Source organism: Ruditapes philippinarum, unplaced genomic scaffold, assembly GCF_026571515.1.
Source record: "Ruditapes philippinarum isolate M1 unplaced genomic scaffold, ASM2657151v2 ctg3529_1_1_1_1, whole genome shotgun sequence".
Lineage (NCBI taxonomy): Eukaryota > Metazoa > Mollusca > Bivalvia > Venerida > Veneridae > Ruditapes > Ruditapes philippinarum.
Window position 1 is genome coordinate 36,548 of NW_026858142.1, and position 20,042 is coordinate 56,589.

Consider the following 20,042-nt stretch of genomic DNA (forward strand, 5'->3'; position numbering starts at 1 on the left):
TATCCGATATCCTTCATTCCAATGAAAAAAAAAAACACTCCAGCGAATCCCATTCCATATCCGTGTTCAAATTCTGCACAGTTAAACCATAACACAGCATATGTCAACACCGATTCAAGGTCCAATCTTCACGTATCCGGTGGGTTTCAGAGTATTTTCAGCGCTCCCATACATGGTGGAACATTTCATGTGCATGTTCATCAAAATGACTCCAAATTAAATCCAAATTCAGGCCACAAACGTGCACGATACATAGACAGCGATAGTGATTAAATTCGAGTTCATATGCAAGATGCCGGTTATCAAACTTTACACACATGAACAGTGACGTCATGAGTAACATGGTGACAATGTGATATTTTTACAAATGAATGATGTTAAATTTTGTTATTGCTATAAAAACATGTTATAAATTTGACGAAATAAATGTGATATTATATGTCAGTAAGCACAATAGTTTTTCCTTAAAAATAACTAGTACTACTTTTTTTAGCGCATGAGGGTCAGAACCCGTATAACAACTTCGACCCATTTCTCCTTATATAGAAAAAAGGCACAGCAATTTATTTTCTTCGTTTATCAGGGTGCTTTTTCTGGTCATGTTATAAATAGAATCTTAATTTCGTGTTTATGTTGTATTAAATTTATTAAACTCGTCATCTGAAAACGATAAATACTCGGCAGAGCCTCGTTTTTATCGTTTTCAGATGACTCGTTTAATAAATTCAATACAACATAAACACTCATTCAAGATCCTCTATTTAAAGTATGATAAAATAAATATACTGTTTTAAAGTTCGATTTAAGAAATGTAATGTTTTTTAGTATGATAAAAGAAATATACTGTTTTACTAGGAAAACAATACAAACCTAATTGATCTGAAATTATATATTTTGTTTAAAATTAGTTAGGATACGATTATATATGTGGTATACAATTAATTGACAAGTATTTTAAATAAAAAATAAAGATAATGAACTGTAATTGGGCACAATAAAAAAATCAAAATGAAACCAAAACAATAATTATATTGTAAATTGTGACGTGGCTGCCGTTACCTGTAATCACATTTTTTTAAAAAAATCATTGTTGTGCACTAATTACAAATTCATGAAAAAATATCATAAAAGTGGCGGCTCTCTAGCACTTACTTACTCTCAGCTCTAAATATTGACATAAAACATGACTTTTCTGTAATGCGACTGAATTCAATAGATACATTTTTATGGTAACAATTTTTTATTTAAGTAAAAATACTTATATTAAAGGCAGACATCAAAATATCCGTTCATATTCCTTTAATTTTTTTAAAGAATGTATCTATTTGTTTCCTTTAGAATGTGTCATTATTTTTACATGTTCTTAAATATACTTTTCCAGGCCATTTTCTATGGTCTACAGGAAGGAGGCGATCATTAGAGGTAAAACCAGAGCATGCCTTATGAAGTTGATTATAATACACTGATACACATTGCCTCTGTGTTGCCTCGTCCTTCCAGTTAACACATGACATTTTACATGTTCGTAGCGACATTTTCCCATCACGCCCAAAGTATATATAACGAACACCTCTCCAGCCAAGATACCACACATGTCCATTATCAAACGAGCTGATGCATGTTTTATTTCCTGAAATGAAATGCATTTTCTTTTCTCAATTAGACTGAATATATCCCATTGCCCGTTATCAAACTTATTCTTAAAGTATAGATACTTTAAAAGGAAAACTTATACAGACATAATTGATGGTGTCGGATGTGTGGTAGACATTTGAAGACATTAAAAAGAATAGATAACAAAGTAACTGCAGAATGTCATAATATTCATTACATTATCAAGATCAATGTATATAAACCTTTACCTTCTCTATACAAAGTCAGATTATTGTCTTTCTCCAACCATTGTTTCCGATTATTTCTAAAAACATAAAATTCTTCCATATTTTCAACATATATTGAGACATATTGAAGGTCCCAACTAGATGTCATATCAAGCCGTCTTCCTCCATCATGTCCGATCTGTACCTTGTGTATCTATAACAAAATACGAAAAATATGTTGAGTTCAGTTGAAATTACAAAACATGTAAGCTACGAACAATTGAATTGATATTCCCTTCGGAATAATATCTAAATCACTTTGGTAAAACCATTTTAATGATATTCCATGTATATCCTTATAATTGATGTGATTTTTATCTATAATGTACTGGTAAATGTCTTGAAAATTAAAGTCTATCAATCAGAAATACGATACAGTAAAGCACACAATTCTGATGTTTAATTTTTGCGTCTGATTTTTACCCGGATTTTACAGCATTTGTTTGGTCATACATCTGCGCATGGTTCACGTTACCGGTTTTCAATAATAACTAAGCAGCAAATACCATTTTCTCCACAAGTAATAGACTACTTATTTAACATGATTTCTGACTCAGCGGTGTGGGAACAAGGACCATAAGATACAATTTTCAAAACCAATTTCACAAATATATTTTAGGAGCATCGTTTACTTATTAAAATGATAACACATTCATGTAGCTTTATAAAAAATATAAAAAAAAATCTGCCTAATAGGTTCTGTTATACAGATGAAATCGGTAGAACAGACGGAATTCACAGAAAGACGGACGGACGAACATTTTATATTCCGGTAAGGTAAGCAAGGGTAAACAATGAGTTTCGTATAACATATCATTAAAATCATCAACATCTTAACGGAAAATAAATCTATTGTTACTATAAATATGAACTTCATCTACATATGTTTTATTAAAAGAATAAAATGCTACCAACGGGACGTATATCTTTGGCAAATTCTATTATCTCATCGACATCGCCAGATTCAAATTTCCCCCGAAAGTCTATTCTTCTTGTACTTCCTCCAGATCCGAACAAAATGATGTATACATTAGCATCTGTACCGGCACCGGTACGTGTTCCAGTTTTCGCTCTGATTAGATAATATATCCCTATTAAAAATGGAAATTCATGATTATCTCGAAGCCAAACAAATTTGGTTATTAACTTTAAATGAAATATAACATTCTTTTAAGAAACAATGAGTTTTTGAAAAATTCTACAGCGTCATTGAATACGTTACAAATGTTGTCACAATATGGTCAATAAGTGTTATTTAAAATCGTAAAATAAAAAAAAATTATTAACGTGTTATTATGGCAGAGTTCGCGATTGTTATTTCAATGCCATTGACCATTGGTTTATAAATCCAACTACATCCCTAATCAAAGAATTTATCAGTGCAAAATACAGCAAATAAACCGATAAAAGACAAATTTATCTTTCATTCTTTTGTACAGTCCAAAACAACCTCAGAAACGAGTTTTTTTATTCCCTTACCAAACAAATATTACACATATTAACCCCTCGCACGTAATGAACTGCGAGTTTAGAATGACTTCATTTCGGCGTAATGAATGAAGTTTTTAATTCATACACATCTATGAACAATCTTAGACAATAGTGTTGAAAATAAACTGCAGTTGGCGTTATTTCTTTTTGAAATATCATTTATGTATATGTTATGAGCGAGAAAAAAGAATGAAACACTTGCAGTTTTCTTTGAAGTTTTTTTTTCTTTTACAATATCTGTTATTTATAAGATATATCTTATATAGCATATATAAATATTTGCACTTAACCTTTTACACACGTTATAACATCGGACCATTCTCCATTATTCTGGCATGTCATTCCCTCATCGGATGATAAAAAATATCCAAGACTACACGTGAAATCGCGAACTGTTTCGCCAGTACCATAATAGGTTCTTCGGATGTTTAACTTTGCCATATTTTCAATGTCAGGAAGTCTACAGGCACCTATGTTAATGTTATAAATAAATATTTCAGATATCGATTTCAATCCAAAGAGAAAAATATAATTCTTTATACATTTATCATATCTAAATAGTTTGTTTTCAATTTATTCGTATTCTAAAGTGCATATTAAAGGTATCACACTTTTCAACTATCAAAACATTTTTCCTAACTCATCAAAATCATACACTGGTAAATGAATATCAGACAAGCGGACGAAGATGTAAACATCGCATGTCATGATAGCCTAGCCGAAAATAATTTCAATAAAAAAATATTGGATATTTACAGATTCATTCATAATGTATTCGAACGAACTACAGCTTTCAAATTAATATAATAAAAAAGTTGAACCAGCGTAATAATGCCAATCAAAAGGCGTAATAACAAGAATCAACAGTCGAAGTGACGCATATAAGGCGCATAATAACGCTTATTAAAGCGTTACACTGAAAAAAAAAGCAAACGGCGTAATACGGGAATCGAAAAACATTATTTCCTGACACAAAATGCTATAAAAAGCGAATAAGTACGTTATTAAGCGAACCAAGAGGCGTAATAATGCCAAACAAAACGTTACTAGAATAACGTGAACCAATATATATTTTTTTTGATGTCAGAATGGCCGGAAATCATCCAAAATTTCATAAAGCGGGGTATGGGGTAGCCTGATAAGTCGTGTGCTATACAATGATGTGCTTAGGATGACGCACTCTTGCCGTTATGGATACAGTTTTGTAATTTCATACGCTGATTTAACAAAATAGTTACGGATGTAATGACATAAATATCCATGGAAACTCTTTTATAAAATAGAATTTTAGAAATGTATAGAATTTAAAATGAAATGGAATTTTGTAGAATTGCAAGAATTATCTAGTTTTCGGGTTTGGATTGGGAATTAAAAAGAGCCCTTTTTTTTTTGTCAATGGGGGGGTCCCTGGGGGCGGATATTCGTCCAAACCGCATAACTAAAAAAAAATTATAAATTGCAAAAATTCAAACAAATTAATGTAACAGTAAAGGAAAGAACAATACTGATCTGTATTAATTGCTCGAAAAGTATCTACGGATATGTCCAAATCTGATTTTTGTCTTTTATTAGGAGTTACAATCACCAACCTAGCTAAAACATTACCAAATTTGAACAGTCCTTAACTTAGAAAGAAGGTAATGTCTCCTTATTATGACTTTACTTAAACTCTGTCACTTTTTTAGGCGTAACTATCACATATTTAAGATTTTAACGTTCACACTGATATGACTAACCTGTAGCCTTAGCCGTAGACAAAATCACGTAATTACTAATTAGAAGATACTATCATATTATAAAGTAATACAAACATGTAATTATTTATTAACTAAATATTACTAAAAGGTCATAGTTAAGTTTAGAGTTTATTATTTAATTATAATGCCACAGTTAATGCAATATTGTATTACATAAATGCTTAAACGTATGGACTATTCAAGTCAGATTGAAATATCTTATAAGTAGATGATACTTAACTTCTAACTGGGTAAGTATTTCCTAATAAGATATATAAATTCAGACAATATGACGTACCCGTATATAATTTAAAATGTCAGGCTTATATACATGTATCTTGAGCAAGTAATTAAGATTAAATTGTTCTTCCTTTCTTATGTTATGAGGTCAGTTGATAAGCATTGATATGGTATCAAATTAACATTATAACGCCTTTTGTTTCGTGTAACTATGCCTTTCTGATATAATGCATTTTTTAGCGTTATTACCCATGTTGTTTCCCGTTATAATGCGTTTATTCGTGTTATTTTGCGATTCCTTCACACACTAAGCATTTTTTCGCGTTTCACGCCTTTTGATCAGCATTATAACTCCTCTCTCATTCGATACTATTACACTTTCGTAAATCATCTTTCACTATATTCTATAATAGAATTTAGCTGTTACTACATTCTCGTTATATGTACTTACTAAGTCCACAGTTATTTCCAAATTTCCCCTCTGGGCATTTGCATTTTCCAGGACCAACGCATTCGCCATTATTAGCATAGCATTTATCGTCACATATAACTACGAGTATATTTTATAATACATGACAAAACATAATTCTTGTGAATATGGTTTACAAAATAAGAGTTACAAGTGAATCAAAATATCGATTGTTTCGAGATAAAACAATTATGAAACATAACTATTTTTTTTCAATCGAAACTACAGGAGTATCGTTTACATGACATGCTAGCATTATGAAAAACCCTTTATTTGTGTTACAAAACAGTTCTTTTAAGCATTTCAGTATCAAAGTGGTATCTTAATCTTAAGGTCAATTAAGTAATATCATACGCAATACCTGATACAGTGTACGTCAAGATCTAAATATTCGTTTTACAATAAAGTTATAATTACCGTTTTCACAACGTTTTCCATATGTTAAATGCTTGCAATTACATCGATCATCCCTCCAGCAAACACCTCCATTTTGACACACCGGTTCACATATTGCTTAATACATCAAAGTACGTTTTAATAAAACATTACATTAGATTAAAACAGCTGCCTTTATAAGCAGCAAATATTGTTAAATATATGTGTATGTTTTGTTATTTTGATCCGTTATTTATATTTCCTGACCAAATATAGAAGCGTGTTCTTATATATTTTAAAGAATGCCCTTCATTTTTAACCTTTTTACCCTTAAATTGACGGGGTCATATTGCTTGCAGGTGACATAAAAAAGCTTGTAAACTTGTCAGTTAGACAAGCTGTGCATATAGTTATTAAGATATTTTTAAACTATGCCATATAGAGAAATAAAGCATCCTTAAAGAAAGGCCAACAAGATACAATTAATAACAGTACATGCTCGGTTTGATTTAGCCTGTTCATGGACGGTAATGGAAGGTGAAAGTTACTGTCCACGCCCCTAGTAGTTTGATTATTTTCATTACGATTATCAAGTGTGATATTTAAATCATGGAAAGTTAAATGTCTTAAACCATTGTACAAGAGAATAATCATTTGTCATAATATTGGCTAAACGAATAAAACGTGTTAGTAACATTAGTATTATTGATTAGTATTTTAAAGTCGAAACCAAGTAATATTTCTGGTTAAGAACAAATATATCTTAAACAATTATGACATACTACTGCATTAATCCCGAGTCGCTAATGCGGTTTTAAACGAAACCTTAGCTGATATGTGGTTATAAAGGATTACTGTAAGCAAAACGTGTGCTTTAAATTAAAGCCGAGGGTAATAGGAAAAAAAACCCGGATACACCTTTGTGTAAAATAGCATTTGTGATACAGTAATTATGTACTACTTTTCAGCATAACGTTTTGTTCATGTTGATTTATTAACTTATCTACGAATAGTCTATATAATATTTAGAGATCAACATTGGCAGTTGTGTGATGTTTATTCCTCTTGAAGCTTGGTATCAGTAAACCTTTATATCTACGTGTCGTTTCGCTTCACAGTGCACCCAAGTGATATATGTACAGGACTGTTGAGTATGCAATTATACGATATATGCATTTAATTAAATCATGGATCTTTACAAGTCATACCATGTAAGATGTGACGTCAGTTAACAAAATGACGTAATGAAAACTATTGAATGTAGTTAAACATATTTTCGACAAGCATGCTAGAATGTATAACGATATCAAAATATCTTGAGAACTCGAACCATGCATTATTCCACAATATCAAGATTGATAAATGTTTGCCAAACACAAAATGCAAAATTGTTAGATAGATGTGCAAAAAAATGCCCTTAGATATGTTAAGTAAAAATAAGTGTTTAAATCGAGAAAATGTTTACTTTTTCTACATTTTGGAAAATTCCCGTAGTTTCCCAACTTCCATAATTTATTTCTTTCATCCTCAATCCACTGGCCGTTTATACACTTGAATCTTCTATTCACAGGTTCGTGTATATCATCTCCTGGCTTTGAACAGTTGAAGTAAACAAAGTCCCCCAGCTCAACAACAGAACCTCCAGAGATATAGACATGAAATCTGTCAGTTATTGACAGAAATGTATCAAAGTCATACGGTATTTTACAACGATCTGCAAAAACGATGTGATGAAACCATTATTTAATGATCTTATTTCTACTAGAGTCAAAATGATTTTACGATAAAGCTTTAACATTTGACATGATACTTCGTTTAATGTGGTGCCTGTACAACAAACAAAAATATCAAATATGTTAAAATCATCGAGCAGAAAATTATTATGTATACCGACATTATTTATTTGAATATAAACATAACTTAAAACCTCAATTTGAACTTTTGCTATTATCACATCCACAGAATGTAATTGTTTCTTAAAATTGTAAACAGATTGATAATCTCCTTTCTATGGTTCTTGAAATATAGTCAAAATCTTTATAAGAAAAAAAAAGATTGATAAGATGACCTCCCACAATAATACATATCAAATGTACCTGGAATACATTTAGGTTCCTGACCTCCAATTACACTTTTTAATTCGCCGTTTATACAATTGCTCCTTTTTTCTTCTGGCTCAAAAATATCTAATGAAAATCCCTTATCACAGGACACAACGTAGAAGTTGTTTGATATAGTTACATTTCCGTTATCAATCTTCAAACATCCGTCATATTTTGGCGCTAAAATACAAAACAAATCATTCTAATAATACCTTTTTTTTAAATAATGTCGTTTGGAAATATACATGAAAAAAGCAAACAATAACAAAAATAACAACCAAAATGAAAAGAAAAGAAAAATACACACTCGCGCACGCACCAACGCACGCGCGCGCACACACACACATACACACACACACACACAAACACACACACGCACACACACACACACACACACACACACACACGCACGCACGCACGCACACACACACACACACACACACACACACACAATGTGCAACATTGTTTATGGTGGAAACAACTCACCATTATGGCTAAATAAATTATCTTCGTATTCACAATTAACCATTACAAATAAATTTACATAGATTCGGAAGCTATCACACTGATAAGCAAGCAATGGTAATGGATTTACTGTGAGGCCTGCTAGTGAATAACGTTATGCAATGATTTCCTATTTTAGTCATCCATGTTCAGGTAATCAAAAATCATGCAAACTTATTTTATTATTGTAGATACAATTTCATGCTGCATTATGTTAAGAAAGAACATCAAAATTTAATACCTTAAAACTTTTCTGACTCACTTACATGTCTAAATAAACATATTTTCAGTTAAGACATACCTTCAGGACATTCTTTATGTATTTTCGTCATTTTGTTATCATACTTGCATGAAATTGTTATAACATCAGCAGCGATATCAGTATCATTGTAATTACCGTAGTCATCGTAATAATATTCATATGTCATATATGAGTACATGTCAATGAATCTACATTTCACCGTCAAAGTGTCCCCAACAGCAATCTGTCGAAATACGAAAAAAACTATTGTTTGAAGGTTAATATGAAAGAAACTATTCTCGACACCTAAAGTCTCAAACGTATATATGCTTTTCAACAATTCTTCTACACCAATTCAGCTTTGGTGTTATGTTGTTCTCAGATTCCTCAGATGTTTCATTTATCTGTATTATATTTCAGAATGTACATAATTACATTATTTGTGTCACGTGTATGTCGAGTTACGTTTGCCCTATGGTTCACGCCCCTTTCATTTTGATTTCACCTTTCATTCTGTTTTGGTTCCATCTAACTGTACCTTTACATTTGTTATTGTTGTCCTATATTTAGGACGTTAATCTCATGCTTCAGCCATTGTGGCTATTATTCCTTTTGCGGGCCGGTTATTACCTTCCTGCCCTTCTCGTGTATGAATCTCTTTGAATAAATAGAGTGCAAAAGGAGTTACAACCCGAAGAAACGTGAAACCAAAATACGTTATTATTTAAAGATAAGACGTTATGAACAATATAGCGCTAAACAAATGCGTTAAACCGCGGACTGCCCAAAACGAAAAAAAAAGCTTTCTAAGGTCAGTTTAATATCACAAATGATTGTGACTAAATCTAAATAAAAAGATAGTGCCCACTTATTAAGATAAAATACATAAAACATAAAATATGAAACTATTATCTTATTAGGTAATAGCTATCATCCGGATAAAGTATACTATAATCTGATTACGACTTATTTATATCCCTTAAGTTATTATTATGCATTTTTGCAGATTTTGTCCCTTAACGTGACAGTATCTCCTATAAACGTGACAGTATCTCCTAAAAACGTGACAGTATCTCCTTATAACGTGACAATGTCTCCTAATAACGTGATTGTGTTTCCTAATCAGATATAGGTAAATCTTATCATGGTGTAAGTACCTGTTAATTTAATGATAGTATCACCTGATCGGGTAAAATGGCGCATCTCCTGATAAGAAGTCATGTCCTTTTTAAGTGTGTTAGAATAATACTTTTTTGGCAACAGTATCTTATACGTTAATGTAATAGTTTGCTCCTAATTTGTGTATTGGTATTCTGTCACACTTTGAATCGCGATATTATGCTTTTTGTTTCGAGTTAAACATGTATTCGTAAGACTGACATAATTGGGCATTTGGTGTGTCAATTCTGTGCAATTACAATACAAAGAAAATGTTTTCCCGAGTAATAAAATATGCGTATGCACTGAACGCATAAAATATCAGTTGATTATAATCAACTCAAATGTTATTAAGACGGCCTACCACAGACAAAGCTGTAAAAATAAAAAAGCATAATTTTCATGTGTCATTTATCTATATTGCAAGTTTTATGAAATGTCAATTTCTTATATTTTTGTTTCTATATCCGCAAATTTTCCGGAAATAGGGATATACTTGTGATGATATTTATCTATACTGTCAATTGGATACATTTTATGCATGAATTTTAATAAAGTTATTCCAGTTTCCATAAAATCACATGTATGCACATGTGTCGTATTTTAATCCAATGGAACGATATTACCAATGTGTATCAAAATATTAAAGAGAAATACATACTCTCAACTTTGTGATTAAAGTATTTCCCTGTTAAATTTTCGTAAAACTACCATACAAATTAGCGCAAAATCAGGTGTTTTTTTTTTCGAATTTTGATTTGTAGTTAAAGAACACACCTTACATAATTATGTTTTTTTTTGTAATTTCATATTGCTTTGCATTTCGATTTTAGGTTTCATGATAAAATAACAAGAATATTTTTAGGACCAGGTCTTGGGGTACCGACAGATTTAAGCAAAACCAACGTCTCTACTCATGTTGAAACTGTGGGAAGAATATAATTATTTCAGTGTAACTGTTATAAATTGATATAATTGTTTAATCCTTACGTACATCACCAAGAATCTTCAGAAGTAGAACAACATATTAAAATGGTACGCTAACAAACGTTGTCAAACAGAAAAATGGTAACATACGAACAAATCATTGTATTTTCCAATCTTCCAATGATACAATAATCAATGTTTGATGATGTTTATTGAAGTAATAAAACATTATCACTTTTAATAAATTAAATATACATACATGATCTCCCGGCATTTGTTCTACTCCATCCATGTTGAAAAACATGTATCGTCTGTCTGCAGAAAGTTTGCATCCTGAAGTTACTGAAACAAAGAGAACAAGGTCTTGCAGTTTACAGAGAAAAAACAAAGGTGCAACCGCGAACGGTCACTTGTGTAAAACCACCGTAGCTTTGTAATCTAGTCGGATAGCTTCCCCTTTAGAAAGAACCGAAAGTCAATGACAGGATTCTAACTCACGGTGAGAGACAAGTGGTTGGTAGTCAACGACCTGAAACAAACGGTATTCAAACAAAGTTTCAGAACTTATAGACTTTGGTATTAGGTATGAACATTTTATCACACTTTTAATAAAAATTTGGGAAAATTCAATTTCTTATAGCTCGTTTAAAACTAAAGAAAGAACTACACGCGAAAAAAATGTTATTTGAAGAAATTAATTTTCTAGGGAAAAAAAACTTGACAAATGATAATAAAAAAACTTCTACATTAACAAAAAGAGTTGACTGAATGAATAAACAATATAATAAAGGGCGCTTCGATTAGGTCAAAGTGACAATGGATTGAATTGAATCTTGAGAAAACCTATTGATTATTTTTTTTTGATTTAGAAAGAAAGAAAAACGCATTGTTTAGCTTAGTCAATACCTTTTCTGGAACTTGATGATGGCACTTTAATTTATTATCAAAAGGATATACTTACAGAAACTAGTGCTCATTATGAAAATTCTACAGAAATGTAACTTTAAATGATAGTAATTTTGATATTGATTTGAGAAATTATGATATAAATATGTTGTCTGATAATGAATTGGCTCAGCTTGAAGGTCTCCTTTAACATGATGAAGTCTAATAAAAATGGACAATTTGTGGTAAAAGATATTAATTATGCATCAAAGTATACTTCAATTTCTAGAAATCAAAAATGAGGGACAATTAAATGCATCTCAAAAAAAAGCAATTATCATAGTATTGAAAACAATCCATAAGTCCCCAACCAGTTAGAACCCCAGCAACATTCTGAAGGGCTATTGGCCATTGCCATTCACTTATATTTCAATTTTTCTAAATTTGAAAAAAAAATCGTTAAAAGTGATCACAGGAAACAGTTTTTATGAACAGACAGACTAAAGAACACTCTTAAGTTATTTTCATCAAGGCCTGTTACCAAAAATAACATTTTTAAAAGCAAAATTTTTAAAGAGGAGATAACTCTTGAAAAAAAGATCCAAGATGTCATTCATGATGTGAATGTCACAAAGAACAATAAGTAATAAAGCTGTTCATAATTAATGTTTATTTTGGATTTAAAGTATAAGAAAGTTAAAAGACTGAATAAGAAAAACCTCAAAGTTTAAGGAGGGAGGAGATAATTCTGGAAATAAGGATGCCATATTTATAAACCTTGTCATATTACAATGTATTATGATGTTGGAGTTTGAAGTAAATCCTATAAGTAATGAAGAAATTGGAGTAAATTATACTAATTTCTCGAAATCGAACAAAATCTAAGTTTAAGGGGGATATAATTCTGGAAATAGTCTTTCTAGAGTAATGGACCTTTACACAAATGATTTGAGTGATAATAAGAAGTTTGAAGAAGATACATTAAGAAATTAAGAAGTTATTAAGAAAACAATATTTTTTTCATGTTAGTTCAAGGGAGGCAATTATGATAATGTTTGTGCTAGACTTTGTCACATATGCAATGTGGTTGATGACCAGAAACTTATGTTAGAAGTTTAAAATAAATACCTTAAGAAATAAAGAATATCTAGTAAAAAAGCCTTAAAACTAGAATCAGAAATCTTGACGAGGTAACCGTCGTTTGTTAAGCATGACAGCTCTTAATATACTCCTTAAAGTCTAGATTAAAATGATGTGTATAATTTCAAACTACCATCTATCAATATTTTAAGTTTCAAAACAAATTTGAGCTTTTTTGACAAATCACCATGATTGTTATATTTGCCACGTTTTAAACCTATTTGTTGCCATGGCAACCATTTTTTTCAAAATAGGTGAAAAGAAAGAAAAAGACATGCATAATCACCATACTACCATCTACCCATATTTTTAGTTTCAAAAAAATATTTTTAGTAGTTTTTGCATTATCACTAGATCCAGTTTATGTGTTAACTTTGCCATATTTTCAGTCTATTTGTTGTCATAGCAACCAGAATTTTAAACATAGGAAGAAAAGAAAATGATGTACATGATTTCCAGACTGCCATCTACCCATATTTCAAGTTTCATAAAATATTTCCAGTATGTTTTGCCTTCCTACTGGATGATCCAGTTTATGTATAAAATTTGCCATATTTTCAGTATATTTGTTGCCATAGCAACCACAATTTTAAACATAGGAACAAAAATAAAGGGGTGCATAATTTCCATACTGCCATCTATCCATATATCAAGTTTCATAAATATATTTTCAGTAGTTTTTGCGTTATCGCGGGATCCAGTTTTGTGGACATACTGACGAACTGACAGACGGATGAACAGACGGACTGACAGACAAACGGAGGGTAAACCTTAAGTCCCCTCTGGTAAACCGGTAGTCGACTAATAAACCTAAGCATTAAAAAAACTGGAGACCAATTACTTTATAAATAAGCCTCAGGTAGTATATCAAACAGACTTAAAAGTGTTTTACATTTTTTTGCCCCGCCATGTAATGGCCGGGTCATATAGTGTTACCCCGTTCCGTTATTACGTCCTTCCGTCATTCTGTCATTCCGTCATCATCAGTTTCCGTTCATTTTCTTAGTAACGGTTGCACACATTCAACTCAAATTTCATATATGGATATGTCATGAGAAAATACAGGTCAAATTCGAATTTGGTCATGGTTTGATGATTTTTGGCAGAGTTATGAGTTATGCCCCTTTTACTTTGAAAATAATATGAAATTTCCAGTTTCCGTTCATTATCACCCCAATTGTACAACACATTCAACTCAAACTTGACATATGGATATGTCATGAAAAAAATACAGGTCAAGTTCGAATTTGGTAATAGTTCGATGATTTTTGGCAGAGTTATGCCCCTTTTACTTTGAAAATAATATGAAATGTTCAGTTTCCGTTCATTATCTCCCTAACAGTACAACACATTCAACTCAAACTTGACATATGGATACGTCAAAGGAACGCGCAGGTCAAGTTTAAATTTGGTCGTGGTTGAAAGTTTTGGCAGAGTTATTCCCCTTTCACTTTGAAAATTATATGGAATTTTCAGTTTCTGTTTATTATCTCCCCAATGATACAACACATTCTACTCAAATTTGACATATGGATTTGTTTTTGGAATGCCCAGGCCAAGTTCGAATTTGGTCATGGTTTAATAATTTTTGGCAGAGAAATGCCCCTTTCACTTTGAAAATAATATGAAATTTACAGTTTCTGTTCATTATCTACCCAACAGTGTTACATATTCAACTCAAATTTGACATATGGATATGTCAAAGGAATGGGCAGGTCAAGTTGGGTTTTGGTCATGGTTCGATGATTTTTTTGGCAGAGTTATGTCCGTTTCACTTTGAAAATAATATAGATTCATCTTAGGAATAAGCAGTTTAAGTTTGATTTTGGTCGTGGTTCAATGAGTTTGGACAAACTTATCTTTCCTGAATGTTGGAAAAAATTTGAACTTTCAGTTTTAGCACTCATACTTTTGTGGAAATGTATGTAGCCATTAATTTTTCTCATAATTTGTTATATTGTCGTTTCCGATTTGTCTTAACCGTTGATGACAGGACGCTATAAAGAATTGCAACTTTTAACAGAATAACGTGGTTAATTAAAGCAAAATGATATATTCAAGGTTACTTAGTGAGTCGTATTTAGAGATTAAAAAATGCGATTTCTATTGCTCAGTGCCAATTTTCCTTTTTCCACTCTAGTCAATATGTGCATTAAGGGCGTTGCAACTTTAACATAAGAACGCCATAAGATACGAAAAAAATCAAAACAGAATTGACAGTCAATAGAAGTCAATGACAAGTGCCATGTTTGAAAATCTTGTACATGTTCCTCCCCCTTGAGCATTATATTATTGTCTATACATAGACCTGAGTAATATAATATAGTTTATTTATAAAGCTTAGTAATGAAAGATAATTTATTAATATATCTAAGTAATAAATGATATAAAATATAATGTAATTTTCTTTAGATTTATGTTGTTTACTGTAGTGATACTGACAATCTTTTATGTTTCTACATGTGATAAATAAACCTACATATATTTACTTTAGAAGAGCCCCAAATAATGCATAAAATAAATTAAAAAAAAAAGATCCATACTTCAGATAACAATAATAATTTTCACAAAGGAAAATTATTCGAAGGTTGATATATAATAAAAGTGTGTACAATGTAGCAGAATTTACTGTTAAATCACCAAATTTCTACCCTGTTACCAACAAAATAGGAGCTAGTTCTGCAAATTTTAACTTGTTATATGTAATTTCTGTTGTCTATAATGGACCATGTATTGATTGTACAAAATCTGACGACAAACTTGTTACTGATTTATATTGCTAATCACAATCGGTACACAAATTTAATGTTAATCATATAAAATTTGACAGAAATTTGTATTATCACTTTAATATTTCTAGTTACTAACAAAAAAGGTAAACAATTGTGCACAAGACAAAACATTTACTTACTGATTTAAACAACTTAAAAGGTCACATAGAACTTAAAATAAATCTTGATGAGTATCATGAAATAAACAAGGGAGAAAAAAAAACCCTGACTGATTCTCTCCTAAAATCAATAACTGTAGACGAACATTGAAGAGTTTCCTCTCTTAGATTGGACCCATCAGCTGTTATAAACATACTGACTCGTACAATAGCATACTTGTACTATTATAAAATATTTTCATTGTGATAAAACTTTTTTTAAATAACACATGTTTCTGCATTATAACATTTTCTCAATCTGTGTCACAGAAAACAACACGATGAGGTTGCGTAGCTACCAAATCGCCGGACAGTAAAAAGTTAGTAGTTGTTGTAGATTTTTAGTTGAAAAAGGGGAATTATTCTGCCGGAAAACTTGATGCAGTGGCCTCCTTCATTTTACATATTAGGGGCATTATCGTGAACAATTGTACAATGATTCAATGATTTAAATCTAGATTTCAAAGAAATTATTATTATATATAATATTTGAGGTGGTACGCAAACTTTAACGTAAATTCTAAATCGGAAAAGGGCATACATCTGTAAAATGATTGATAGAATTACCACCATCCATACGTGTACAGGTCGAGATCATTATGCTAAACAATTGTGCACAGTGCCAAAGTCAAATTTCTATTGGCTAAAGAAATGTATGAGGAGGTACGCAAACTTAAACATAAGTGGTTACACCGGCGCCAATCCATTTATCCATACAAAACAATATTTACCCGGTGTATATTACATAACATACGTATACAGGTCCTTCTAGACAACCACTTACTATTTCAGTATGTTACGTAAGACAATTTCTTTTAAAGGTAATCAACAATACCTTCTAATCTGTGGTTGGAAATCTGTTCATGTATCCATTTTATATACGCCGAAACCTTCGTGTAAACACCAGGGGAATCATTTTGACTACAGCCCTCACCCCAGGAAGTTATGCCAATTACCGTACTAAGACCGTTGATATTACAAATGAGAGGTCCTCCAGAGTCCCCCTGGCATGTATCAGCTGTGGTATCACCGGCACATATCACATTTTCAAAATCAATGGAATATTTGTTGTAGTTACTTTGACAAACGTCACCTGGAATGATCGGTACCTCCACTGCCTTTAATTTGTATGATATTTCACCTGTGACAAAAATAAATTTAAATGTTCAAGTTAAAATTCCTATTTTTGTAATTCTTGTTTACAAAACAACTGATTCAAGTTTCTTATTTTACTCATAAAAAATCTGAAAAAAGAGCCCTCGGAAGCATTAATCACAACAAAATTACATGAAAATTGCAAACTCGGTTTGAGTCAGTACATATACAATATTTTTGATATTTTCACACATAATGTATTTATATTTGTAGCCAATTTGCTGAACTTAAGGATACAATAATGAATGATATCCCTAACAACATAATTCTTTTCATAACAGTAACAAGAAGAATTAATAAATTAATACCATGGAAATTGTCTTTCCCCCAGCCGGACACTTGGCATTTTATTTCAGATAGAAGCAGAGTCAAATCTTCTGGCAAACACGCTGGCTGTATATAGTCATTGAATGTAATGCCACTGGTTGATTTTACTTTGAGCAATGCTATATCGTTGTTAGTGTAGCTTCTTTGGAAATCTGTAATGAATTCTCCGAACTTTGATCAACAATTTAAGCAAAGATTTAAGTATGTGTAAATGGATATAAAGCTGATTTGAAGATTATCCACAAATGTGCGATAAGAAAATGAAAATAATATTAGAGGACAACTACCCCTGTCTATAATATAAAATTGTTTCAATAAATTAACCACCCTTGAAGGAATTTAGTGCGTTATTGCATAACAGTTTACCAATCAAACTAATAAAATAAACTGTCTTGCAGTGAAAACATAATTGCATGTTCATAGATGAAGATTGATTAACTGTGTATATCAATATAAATATCCGTTATGCTCTTAACTTACTATACATATTGTAACAATAAATACACAACTACAGGCCACTGTAATATCAGTGTACTATGACAAATTCTTTAACATGCTTAAAAGAAAAACACATTTGCTAGAACAAGCTTATATAAATGTTTAATTGATACCATACAAATACATACCACTGTAATTCCAGTGTTTCACAATATATTCAACGTTAAACATCTTTTCATATTCATCATGTTTTTTTAGATCATGGTTTCCAACAGTAACCCTTAAGTCCGTTATATTTAATTTAGCTCTCGAATCATCGTATCTCCTTACAAAATCACTAAAATCAAAACAGTAAACGTAACTTATTTACTTAAAGCGCTTACTGCTCTTTCTTTTGATATGTAAAGTATTACGTTTTATACATATTCATTCTTATGTTTATGTAATAATATGAAAATATTGGCATTTGTTTAAATAATCCTCACCAAAACTTGGTCAATATCTCTGTCAAAGGTATGCATTCAAATGATTTTTGAAAAATAAATAAAAAAACAAGACTTTTATTTAAAGTGAATAAAGTTTGATAACCAATATTGAATATCATCTGATAGTGTTATTGCGATAAAGTTCTCAAATATAAAAAGATGAAATAAAATGAATAATTATTATTTATGTTTGCATAAAAGAAATACTCAAAACAATGTGCAGCACTCAATATCCACTCGTTATTGATAATTGTACCACCACACCAATGATGCCATCCTCGTTTCCATCGTTCAATATTCACTTGCCATGGATGCATACCCTTTTTTGTCTCCAAGCCACCAGTTACCCTTATATGTCGTTTTTTTCTCTTGGAATTATGCAATTTAATTTTACCTAAAGTTTATAAGCACGAAAGAAAAAAAATATTTCTCCGAACAGGAAACAAAATTCATTATGTAAAAAACAAATTACGAACAGCAGTTCTTCCGACAAAACCATTTGGATCAGACGCGGCTAATAACGTATAAAGAACCCGGCTGTTAGCTATAATTGAAATATCACAATAACAATATTTGAAGAACATTACTGATTGTGTAATAGTGTATTCAGATTTTTAAATTTCATGAGAAATGAAACGGAAATAATCTAGTGTCATGTCTTACATCATATTATACTTAACAACAAGAAATGTGTTAACAGATCATTATGGCCTACTAAACTTGCCGTCACATTGGCATACGTACAAGCCTATGCCTTTTAAAAAATCAATAAATATTAATATTTATAAAAAATATTATAGTAAAAGTATTTAACTAGTTAATTTCATAATTTTTGCCGTTTGTTCCTTGTTTATTGTGACATTACGTAAATAACCTTAATTCAAATTAACCGAATACTTCAATAATTGTCATCTTCTAGTTATAACAACCTGCGCCCATAGGACCCGGTGTTACGACTACTTTTAAGGGCAGGAATCGAGCATTGTTACTGACAAGTCAGACCACTGGACCCCAATTCCAATTTAGCACATGTTGAATAAGCCACAGGTAAGGATATTTGAACACCAGGTACAACCTATCAGCATCCATGAGCTGTATGCCATGTCGATTCAAGATAGACCATGGTCTCCGCTAGGACCTCATAAGAATCATAAGAAGGCATTGCCAAGCACATGCTACTGAGTGTTTACTAGTAAACATACATGAGGTTGGAAGTTTGGGAAACAGGTTGCCGTACAAATATTCTAGTTATTACAAGTTATTCCTATGTCTTACATATAACTGGGGCATTATATGTAAACAGTTTAATTGTTTTTACAATCAAATTGATTAAACAATATGTATATATATTTAAAATTAATGCGACGGTTGTCAAATAATTGTCGAATAAATTCCAGCTAAAACTTTTTGTGCTTAGCAAATTGAATAGTTTTGTATATATCTTTTCCTTAAAAGACAAACTTAATGTTACACATGTAAAGTGAATACATGTATTTTATAAATGTGCACAATGGATAATTACTTATAAATACTTTTTCTAATAATGAGTTTTCTTACCGA

General features: G+C 31.2%; 2 protein-coding genes across 2 annotated transcripts; both read right to left on the reverse strand.

The window, feature by feature from the left end:
* Positions 1–953: 953 nt before the first annotated feature.
* On the reverse strand, positions 954–3,050 carry LOC132752272 (uncharacterized). Its single transcript, XM_060742591.1, has 3 exons — positions 2,796–3,050; positions 1,863–2,034; positions 954–1,630 (listed from the first exon to the last, which is right to left on the reverse strand). Exons 2-3 carry the CDS (start codon positions 1,987–1,989, stop codon positions 1,335–1,337), a joined length of 423 nt encoding a protein of 140 aa, XP_060598574.1. The 5' UTR covers positions 1,990–2,034; positions 2,796–3,050; the 3' UTR covers positions 954–1,334.
* A 584-nt stretch (positions 3,051–3,634) lies between these two features.
* Positions 3,635–20,038, reverse strand: LOC132752268 (uncharacterized). The gene is made up of 11 exons (XM_060742587.1): positions 18,690–20,038; positions 18,163–18,334; positions 17,541–17,730; positions 16,913–17,218; positions 11,383–11,465; positions 9,099–9,282; positions 8,288–8,473; positions 7,657–7,905; positions 6,234–6,329; positions 5,799–5,897; positions 3,635–3,841 (listed from the first exon to the last, which is right to left on the reverse strand). The coding sequence occupies exons 1-11, from the start codon at positions 18,797–18,799 to the stop codon at positions 3,657–3,659; spliced, it is 1,860 nt and encodes a 619-aa protein (XP_060598570.1). The 5' UTR covers positions 18,800–20,038; the 3' UTR covers positions 3,635–3,656.
* Positions 20,039–20,042: the final 4 nt, after the last annotated feature.